The sequence below is a fragment of the Saccostrea echinata genome, unplaced genomic scaffold (assembly GCF_033153115.1).
Source record: "Saccostrea echinata isolate AGI-Se365-2 ecotype Australia unplaced genomic scaffold, CSIRO_AGI_Sech_v1 ptg000065l, whole genome shotgun sequence".
NCBI classification, from domain to species: Eukaryota; Metazoa; Mollusca; class Bivalvia; order Ostreida; family Ostreidae; genus Saccostrea; species Saccostrea echinata.
This window is the reverse complement of record NW_026889814.1, coordinates 808280-819587: the sequence shown is the minus strand read 5'-3', so window position 1 is coordinate 819587 and position 11308 is coordinate 808280. Positions and strand designations below refer to the sequence as shown.

General features: G+C 32.2%; 1 protein-coding gene across 1 annotated transcript in view; it reads right to left on the bottom strand.

The window, feature by feature from the left end:
- Nucleotides 1-2080: 2080 nt before the first annotated feature.
- LOC133176085 (uncharacterized) overlaps nucleotides 2081-11308 on the bottom strand; it is a 56527-nt gene continuing 47299 nt past the window's right edge. Inside the window, exons 2-4 of the mRNA XM_061311257.1 lie at nucleotides 5400-5648; nucleotides 3064-3106; nucleotides 2081-2581 (exon numbers count right to left, since the gene is read on the bottom strand). Of these exons, the coding sequence (XP_061167241.1) occupies nucleotides 2433-2581; nucleotides 3064-3106; nucleotides 5400-5648 (441 nt within the window). The 3' untranslated portion in view covers nucleotides 2081-2432. The remainder of the gene's footprint in view (nucleotides 2582-3063; nucleotides 3107-5399; nucleotides 5649-11308) is intronic.

Below are 11308 nucleotides of genomic sequence, written 5' to 3'. Positions count from 1 at the left end.
TGGCATAATTTGCTAGTAAATTGTCTTGTTTACATAATCCTTTAATATGAATAAAAATTCTATTGCAGAATTTTTTTAATGATCACTTTTATACCGTACACTGGCAATTTCCCATTACTTTCTATAGTAATTATTGGTTTCCATCATCAACTTTTGAGACGCTCCCCATTAAAAATCTACATCGATGACCATATATTTTTTTTATTGATTTTAACTCACCAAAAGTCACTTTACCTCATATCAAAATTTAAATAAAAAATCTATTGCAGAAATGAATTAGGTCCGTCGTCGTTAAATTTCATTCTCAGTTAAATCTATACATTGTATATAAATCATAGAACTCTGTAAAACTTTGAACAAACCATATCCTGTTAAGCTGACTTAGATATGTTTTAATATTAAGTCTTTCTCTTTTTTCAACGCAACCGATATAAAACTCGTGACATGCATTCTTATTTATCGCATTCACCCCTTTGACGTGTTATATGAACAGCCACACCTGAAGGCTCTCGGGGGCTGGATTGTTTGTCTGTTTCTTTGTTTGTTTAAGGGTCCTTTCGAGAATTTTTCACTCATACTGAGACGCCACCACTTGCCTATGGAGGGTTGCAAAATTGGAGCTATACTAGGCACTCAAGGCCATTGAGCAGTGAGGGATCTTTTTCATGCCAAAAGTTACTGCGACACGGGACCTCAACTTATACGGTCTCATCCGAAGGACTATTCACCACGTCCCGCAGTGGGATTCGAACCCGCGACGTACGGATAAACTCCTTACTCCGCGATTCTAGAGCAAACGCTCTAACCACTGTCTCCACGCGGGCGACTAACAAGTAAATAATGCCCGCTTGATGTGAAGTAATATAGATGATATATAAAAGGTGCAGATAACAACAAGTGATTTATCTCATAAATCCAGTAAATTAAACGAATCGTAAACAGGAAAACAACATCGACCCCTGGAAACACCAGAGATGGGATCAGGTGCCTAGGAGGAGTAAGTATCCCCCGTCGACCCGCTGGGATCCCTGTATATTGATCAGGTGGACTTAAGTATCGTACATATCTGTGTAGGGCGTACCTAGTCCTACACGTAGGCAGCAAATGCGATTCTCTAGATGGGCTTTTTTATGCTAGAGTGAATATTGATTTAAATAATAATGAGCTTTTTAAAAACGTAATAGGATTTTAGCTATACAAATATGCACAATTCACAAAACAGAGTTTTTAAATTTTATTTATTGTATTGCACAGGTCATAAAATACTACTAATGTTAACTGTCTCCATTTTTTATTACTTCAGATTGACTATTAGACAATTTAATCATTTTTTTTTTCAACTTATCTCAAATATCTCAGCATGGCGGACCTCATTACACAAATCTTTTATCTCACGCTCCAAGCTCCACATGCACCCTACATGATACTTACTTACAGATCAGTTGAACTGCTTTCTTTCGAAAATTCAGGTTTTTATGACATTTTCTAAGAACATTAGCTCGAGGCTTGCCACAGTCTTTTGACATTTGAAAATGAGGAACGAGAGTTGCACTACCCTGCACACCATAAAAAGTCTTTATCTACCCTACAAATCTATATTTTTACGAACTATCTTTACATTATTAGTGCATGGATTATTTACACCTCAATATTTTGCATCACAAATTGATGTCAATATCAAAAGCCTGATATAACGCTTTGATTCGAACTTGTTAATTTGTTTTCTAATTTAAGTTTGCGCTGAATTTTGAGTTGGTTAATTTATGCATATATACAGTATCTCAGTGTTAGGTTAAAAATGATAGCTGTTTGGAGATGCTGTTTAATTGCAATAGTTTTTTTTTTTTTTACGAAAATCTGGAGTGTACGTTAATTTCTCATTCTTTCTTGCAAGTTTTAGTCTTTTATACTTTACATAATATTTCTGCATCATTAAATTCAAGGCCCGTAGGAAACAATTTCAGTTGGGGGTTGGGGTTGGGCACAGGCAAACATTTTCAGTTGGGAGGGCATTATCAACTACCAAAATTCCTTGACAAGTTAAAAAAAAAAGAAAAAAAAAGAGAGAGAACGAAGGTCATAAGATCATCAGCCGTTTTTATTGAAGGGGCACAAGCATATAGTAACTAAGTTTTCTATAGTATTATATACACAAAATTATTGGAGGGGGAGGGGGCACTGCCCCCCGTGCCCCCGTTTCCTAAGGCCATTAATTCGTAGTGCGTTGAGATCCATAATATGACTGAACAGCGTGTTCTTTTTTCTAATAAGAATATTAGGGAATAACTTTCGGGGGAAAAGAAAAAAAAAAAAAAAAAAAAAAGAGAAAAAAAGTAGTCAATAGATATGGAAATGGTCCTTTACTTAAATGCTTGTAATCTAGGTTTCATTTATTCTCCCATCTGGATACTGGATCAAAGAATTCCATTGTATCATCTAGAATCCTGTCGTGCGGATAATGGAGTTAGAGAATTTACGAGATCACGGTCATCTGTTGGCCAACGACAAACTTTTGTAATATTCACATGGGAGCGACAAGGGATCTGGCAGCATTTTCCCTCGTTATCGATTCCAGAGTTTGCTATACAAAGAAGATATACACGTGTTTAAAAAAATACTGGACAAAATCGTGTGTTACAAATTAAAATGATGAGAATTGCTTGAATATTACTACAAGATTGAAAATTGGAAATAAGAAGGTATGACATGTTTAAATAAATAAATAAAAGGTGGACAAAAAACGTGAACTTTCCTTCCATATATATATATATATATATATATATATATATATATATATATATATATATATATATATATATATATATATATATAAACAGAATTCTTTGATTTCTTTTTGTAAAACATTTCCTATCCTCAGTTACTAATGGAAACGTACATATTTCTGTCAGAGTTAAGATACATTGAATGAATAAATAAACTGTAAAAAAAAAAAAATCCTATTTTTGAGACATGCTTACGTTAAAATTGAATGATCAACATTAAAGTGTACTTCTATTCATCGAATCCCCCCACCCCACCGCTCGGGGAAAAAAAAAAACTTACATGGACTATGACAATCTTCATCATATCCACAAAACATCATTTGCTGCAAAAAATATTTATGACAGTCACTGTTTAATTTTCATTTTTTTAAAAAAAGTAAATGAGAATAAAGAAAAAAGATATGTCTTATCACTTAGAATCATCTTTCTATGCTTGTCTTCAGGGGACCTATGTCCAAAACGTCTGTGTGAAAATTTTGAATCGGATATTTTCCACTTATTTATAATTCTCAGGTAATAAAACGTATACCTTCATATGATAATTTTCATGCAGCAGCACGTGCAAGAACAGATGGTTTTGGTGTAAAATGCTAACAAACATCTTTGCTAAGCCGCATAATGTTCTAAATTATGACTTGTCTTGCTCAGATGTTATTGAACTATTGAAGTTTATTTTTTTCCTAATTTCGAATTGCTATCAGTTATTAATCGACAATTAAGAGACAATGGCAAGATCTAAATCATATAGAACAAAAACTGTTATCTTCAAAATATATCTGCTTGGCTTCTCCAATTTGTAATACAGGTATATTTGTATCACGAAGCAAAAATGGCTATTTTTGACATTCATAACTATCTAGATTTTATTACATTAATTTTTAGTTTATAAAATTCAAATACAAGAAATAGTCTGATTAAATTATTTTTGATCAATTTAAAATATACTTTTCAAATAAAATAATTTAATTATTTCATAAAATTAAATAATTTTATTATTTAATATATTCAATTATTTTGTTAAGGTTTGCATTTTAAGACAATTTTAAGAAGGTTTAAAAGTACAGTAAAAATGTCATATTTTGCAGAGAATATATTTCATATTTACTTAATTGTATTTGTTCCTGGTCAGTTGAATTATTTACAACCTGGTTGCAGGGTTCAAAGTTGTAACTGTAAAATAATTTTTATCTTAAGGGACTAACTCGTGATTGATCCCTTGTGTTAAAAATGTTTTAAAGGTTTTTTAATTAGTGTTATCTAGCCCCTGGCCACGCTATCAAACGTACCACTTTTGTGTAACTTAAGGTGCCATATCGCACCTATAATTTTTGTAATTTTCTTATCAAAAATATTACTACGCGTTATATTCTAAAATTTGATTGGTCATTTTTATTATCAAAGAAAAAAAAAATAGTTTCGGCCTGAGCAAAGTTGTATGTCCGTTGCGCCACTTCTGCTCCTGATAGCAAATAAATCGGACGCAACTTTAATTGCTCTTTTTCTTGTTTAGGTAATCAGGTTTTTATTTTTGCATTTTTACTCTAAGTAATTTTTATTTTTTATTGTCTATTTCATAAGTTTCTAATTTAAATTATCTGATTATTGTTTAATAGTTAATTATTATTAATCTACTTCAATGACTAATTAAGACCATATTAAAATATTATTTTTAATTTTATTTTGTAAAATCATTCAAAAATTTAAAGTTCATTTTTTTTGTTCACTTACTGTTTTAGATATGTAATTCAATTATTATTATTTTAACAACTTGTTTACACAAGAAACCAAATGCCACTTTTTAGTAGTCGTCCTAAACTTTATGTTTGTGGGGAATGGGAGTTTGAACACTCTCGTTGGGGTTAAACAGGATTTTTCCTTTTTTTCCCTGGCTGACGACTTCAACACTCAGCTAAATACCTTAAAGGTGTTGGCTGAGCGGAATAATCTAAACAAGAAAAAGAGCAATTAAAGTTGCGTCCGATTTATTTGCTATCAGGAGCAAAAGTGGCGTATATACAAATAAAATAAAATTTAACAATTACATAATGTTACGTAATAATAAAACCAAAAATAAAATTTTAAACAATTTACATGAATTATTGATTTACAAAAAAAATCTCAAAATATACATTACAACAAAATAACTCACTGAATGAAGAAGGCTGAAAATCAATCTTATTAGACAACAAGCACACTTTAAAATTGTAAAACAAACAGCCATGGTGGACAATGAAAAATTTGTCAAAAAGTGGCATTTGGTTTCTTGTGTAAACAAGTTGTTAAAATAATAATAATTGAATTACATGCCTAAAACAGTAAGTGAACAAAAAAAAAATGAACTTTAATTTTTTGAATGATTTTACAAAATAAAATTAAAAATAATATTTTAATATGGTCTTAATTAGCTGCTAACTTACAAACTCCTGTGTCAATTCACAATTGCATGTATTTATGCAAGTAAGTGCAGAAGTCAACTGCAAACTTTTATTTGAAGTAGGAAAAGACTCCCACTATTTTGATTTCAAACACTGCTGCTCTGACGTTGAACGACATAGGTCCCTCCTTAAAATTTTAAACATCTTAACTTCTTTTGTTCACGTTAATAATAATATTTACCTCTTTTAGGAATTCATTGCAGCGTTCCTTTTCAAAATCCCAGCAAGTTTCATCAGGAGTCTCTGTCATCTCTATTTCAGTAAGCATTAGCATTGTTTCTGTATCATCAGGAATGTATGGCGGTATTTCTACTTTCGGTTTTGTTATTGTGTATGTGTATCTACCAACTTCCCTATCTTCAGTTATTCTGGCTCTCAAAACCTGGTCTGAATTTAAGTTCCAGGATATTTTGGCTTTGCTGGAGTTTGACTAAAAAAAAGTAAAAATCTAGAAACTAATTGAGAGCAATGAGAGGTCTTCCGTCCGATTGACCATGATATTGTTGCCTGGCGTTGGTTTTGGATCATTTTTTTCCGTGGTGCAAAACAAAAGGTTGTAGTTTTCGTATTTCCGCTTGTAGTCATGCCGTTTTCTACTTTGAGATACAGACAAAAACATTTAAGTAGACGTTTGAGGGAACCTCGGAATAAAACTCTATTTCGAAACAGAATTGCCACATAATTGCGACGTAATAGTTTTTCGGATGTGCTCGACAATTTGAATTTACTTCCGGTTTGACCGAAAGGGCTCGAAAAGAAGGTATATTACGGATCGATCATCCCTGAACGTTTTTATGAAAAGAAATCATTTTATTAGACTACTTCCGTTTTATATGAACCATTTTTCGGTCAAAATATTATGAATTTAAACTCTCCTTATGACTTTGTCATAAACACCAACCATTGTTAGAAAAGGAAAAAGCTCAAAAACTAAATATTTTAACACTACTTTCGGTTGACAACGGAAGTGACGGTATATGAAAAATCCAAAACAGTTTTTCAATACTACAAGTCAAGATCTATTAACCCTGAAAGTTTCATGACTCTGTCTTCCACCATTTCTGAAAAATGGACAAACTAATCGTTATTCTGATAATGGAATATTAAATTTTTCTCGTGTACGGAACTATATTTTTCAAAAATCAATTCTAACATATGAATTAGTCATGTAATGCCTTATAAATTACTCAAGAATGAGGAAGATGAGTGTATTAGTGACTAAGATAAAGAATATACAAATTCCTACCAAAAATACGAATAATTAAAGCCGCTTCCTATTTGGACGAACCATTCTTTACCTAGAAGTGATATTACATGAGACGCTCTCTTATGAACTATTATAAAAATCTTCATTTGTTAGAAAATATAAAAAAAGATGAAAAAAAAAATCTATTTTATCAAACAACTTCCAGTGGACAATTTAAAACAAATTATAAATTAAGAATTATGAAAGGAACCTCTATTATCCCTACAAAACTAAAAAAAAATATTATTGAAAAACAAAAAAGGTGAAAGATTTGACATTTGTAATTTACTTCAGGAAGCGACCGGAAGTACTGACTACGCACGAAAATGCAATTCCACACAGTTAAGTGTCATGTTTTATTCTATCCAACAAGTTTTTAGTTCATCTCTGTAGCTGTTCATAAGATCCTGCGCTGAAAAAATAATTCATTTTAAAATCAGAAAAATGTCCACAACTTGGAACCACAAATGTAACAATAGCATCTATTAATGAATTATCCCTGAAAGTTTGACGAAAAACCACTGAATAGTTTTCGAGACATTGCGTACAAAAACATTGTCTTAAAATCTATTTTTCAAAACTACTCACTGTGGGTAATTTTTAAAACAATTTATATATTAAGTATTTTGATAAGAGTCTCTATTATCCCTACTAAAATAATATAAAAATAATGAAAAACAAAAAAAAAAAAACTTTAAAAAAGATGACTTTTTTAATTCGCTTCCGGTAGAGACCGGAAGTACCGACGACACACGAAAATGCGATTATGCACATTTCACCTGATACGAACAGAGTTACAGCTCTGAACCGACAAAAAAGTTAACGGGGTTACAGCTCTCAATGCTGTCTGTGGTATTACCATTATACCGTATACTATTGGGGTTAGCGTTCAGAACAGTAACACCAGACGCAATACGGAAAGCCTCGCTCTCTTTCGCACAGAACGTATTGCGCGCGGATTACTTTTAAAAAATCATTTTATATATATATATATATATATATATATATATATATATATATATATATATATATATATATATATATATATATATATATAAAATAAAAAAAAAAACGAACACATATGATTCGTAATATTGCTCTATATGTATTCATACCTTTTTTTTTTTAAATTATTTTAATCTTCTATATTTAAAATACAATCAGTTTGATTTTTTTTTTTTCAAGCTCTTACGTATATTCATGCACAATACTTAAATCAGAATCAGTAGAAATATTTCATGTGCATCAAACACATTATCAATTTAAAGCTTAAGTCAGGATTTACGTTAATTGTATTCATTATAGATCCATATTGCATAAATTATATAGGTCCTAACATTTAGTATATGGTTGTACTTAAAGCATAGACCGTATATTATTTATAAAAATAATAAATATTGTACATGTATTTTTTAAAACTCCTCTATACGTATAATTTGTTCAGAATTACAAATTAATATAAATGATTAAAGGCTAATCAGCTGTTGGTGGCTTATATATAGATTTGACTGTGATAGAAATAATATACATATTTTTTAATTATAAACCATAAAAATTTCTACATTTGTTATTTTATAAAAGTAGGACGTTCACGTCATGCAGAGAAAATAAAAAAAACTGCAGATGTAGCACGGTGCAGTATAACAGACTGGTATAAAGGACCCCCCCCCCCCCCAAAAAAAAAAATCCTCGCTGCTTCTCTGAGTAGTGGTATTATCGATGAAACAATACAACATGAATATCTCTGCGTGATAAATTAACACTTCCTAATGAAATACCCACAAAATTATGGGTCATCTTTAATTGCACTCTGTAGGATACATAGGCCTATCTGTTTAATGTCTCTGTTATCCGTACCCATTGTGAAGTCACGTGATAAGATGGAGCTTCAGAACGGTCACGTGGATGGACACCAGTACCATGGGTCAAAGGCGCAGGCATACCTTTCTGCAACATTTGTCAACAGTCCAGTAGAAGGTAAGAAAATGTTTTAAGAGCTGATTGAAAAGGGGGCTCGTTTTAATCGTTCTCATCCTCCTTACTAGGTACTAACTCGAGGAAAGTTGAAGCCACGCTTTTCAAAAGTTTTGTCCCTTGGCCGCCATCTTTCTCAATTCCCATCTAGGCCTTATCTCAGCGAGCTTCGTAGAGACTAAAAATTTTGGTCTGGTGACCGCAGAGACACCGTACCAACACTTTTAGTCTCTACGAATCTCGCTGAGATTAATCTAGGCCTATAGGTCTATGTAGAGAACCCTTTGCAACTTTTGTCTTTTAACATGTTTTACAGGAAAAAGGTCTTTGCTTCTTGTATTTTGATTTCCCAAGAACATGGGTCATTGAAAAAAAAAAAAAATTAATGACAGTACGCCCTTTTCAATTGAAAAACCCCCCCGCCAAATTGGGGGGGGGGGCGCAATACATCATGAAGTTTCTACATCTTTAAGGAAGGGAAATATAGATTAAATTATGACACTTTTTTTAACATGTTTAAAAAATCTTTTTCTATTATAGACCTAGTCTATTTAGTAGCCTACTTTGTAACCAAAAATAAACCAAAATGAATATTTTCACTTTTTTTTTAAATTCTTACAAAAAAGATTTCTATATTCAAAATAAGTTTTGCTATTTTGTCTTTGCAAATACCCTTATATTTATGTATTGATTTATCATATCATGTGTATCCCCCACTGCATCACAATATATATTGTTGCACCCTAAATCATTTCTTTTGATCCTTTTGACCTTTTGGTTGACCCAACACAAAGCCACAACTTTTGAAAAGATGAATTTGCAAAGTAAGGACTAGCCTCTACAATGTATTTACCCACAGCCACATGACACTTGCTCACACCTATGTCTGACTTAACCCCATCTATCAATATTTTGTAATATTAAATTAAATTCAACATTACTTATTCATTTGTATTTATCAGACCTGAAGGAAGCAATTTCAGTTTAGAGGAGGGAGTACAATCATATATTTTCAGTTGGGGAGGGGGCACCACCAAGAATTCCATAACAAGCCATAAAAAGAACTAGTCCGTTGTTAGTTGTAGTCGTTTTTGTTGTTGTCATTTTTATTAATTCCAGTGAAGTGTACCTTTTTGCATTACGACACAACCTATGAGGACAGCTGCACTCAAGGTAAATAGTAGTCTCTCCTTATCCCTGATTGGTTGCTTGTGCAACAGACTATTTCCGTGTCAATGTTGACAAAATGATTTGACCAATCACACAGTTCTTATACCGGGGGCGTGAATTGCTTACGCTGGGTGCATCTGTCGAGATAGATTGTCACGTAATGCCAAATGGCACACTTCACTGAAATTGATAATAACTTTTTTACAATTGCATCCTCTTCTCCAGAAACACTGGGCCACTTTCAACAAGTTTGTTTTGGTAAAGGGGATTCAAATTTGTTCAAATAAAGGGCCACACTCTCTTCCAAGGAGAGGTAATGAAGAAATAGTAAAAAGTTAGGGTCATTTAAAAATCTTTAAAAATCTTCTTCTCAAGAACTATTTGGGCCAGAAAAGAAGAATTTTTTTTTTCAAGTCATGACCCCCAGAGGTAGGTCAGGGCCACTTTGGGCAAACAAAGTTTTACATTGGTATATATAGGAAAAATCTTTTCAAATCTTCTTAAAAACAGCATAGTCATGATCAGTCATATTTAAAAAGAAACATTCTCAGGTAGTGTAGATTTTAAATTTATTACATTCATGACCCCCAGGGGAAGGGTGGGGCCAAAATTGGCAATCAAAGTATTGCATAGGAAAACAAAGGAAATATTTTTAAAAAGCCTTTTCCAAGGAACAGCATAGTCATGATTAGTCATAATATGTAGGCATCCTCATGTAGTGTAGATTCAAGTTTGTTCAAATCATGACCTTGGGCATAGGGTGGAGCCATAATGGGCAATTGGAATACATATAAGAAAAAATGCTTGAAAATCTCTTCAAGAACAGGAAAACCATGATAGTCATATTTACATGGAAGCATTCACAGATAGTGTAGATTGAAGTTTGTTCACATCATAAACCCCGGGGATAGGGTGGGGCTACAACTGGCAATTTATATTGGAATGTATCACACAATTGAAAGATGAATCTGCTGATTAAGAACAGGAAGAGCTCAGATGAGCCCATGGGCCTCTTGTTTATTGTGGGGACACGAGCATATTTATACAAAATATAGTAGCTTTGTTTTCTATAATATTCTATATCATTATGTCTGCAAAAAAAAAATTGTTGGGGGGACACAGGCCCCTCCCCCCTTTCTTATGCCCATGTTCATCACTATTATGTATTGATAGCTAGATCCCATATTTTAAGATAAGGTATTATTTAGACATAATTTTTTTTTTTTTTTGATTTATGTTAACATTTACATATTAACATTCTCTACAGCTTGGTTACATTCTGAGGATCAGATAGTGAAGCAGTGGCTATGTCAAGGTCAAATAATTATTTGAAATCATTGTCATATGTTGATAAGCTTTGGTCAATATTGAGTGTATTATGTCCAGAATTACATGTTGGTATTTTTCATTTTTATTGTTCAGATATGCCACTTAAAAGCAAAGATGCCACTTAGAAGTAAAAAATATTCACAAAAAATTAAAGTAATTAAATACAAGGAAGAGGGAAAAGAAATTGAATTTGTGAAGTCTGAGCCAAAATGTTCAGGTTCCAAGAAACCAAAGAAAATTGCCACAGAGGAACTGTTGGATCAGCCATCAACTTCAGTTGTTCAGGAAGGTAATTGTATGAATTAATTTTACATGCATCCTCATAGCAATAAGGACTTTAAATATAACCACCACATTTCTTTTTTACTTCC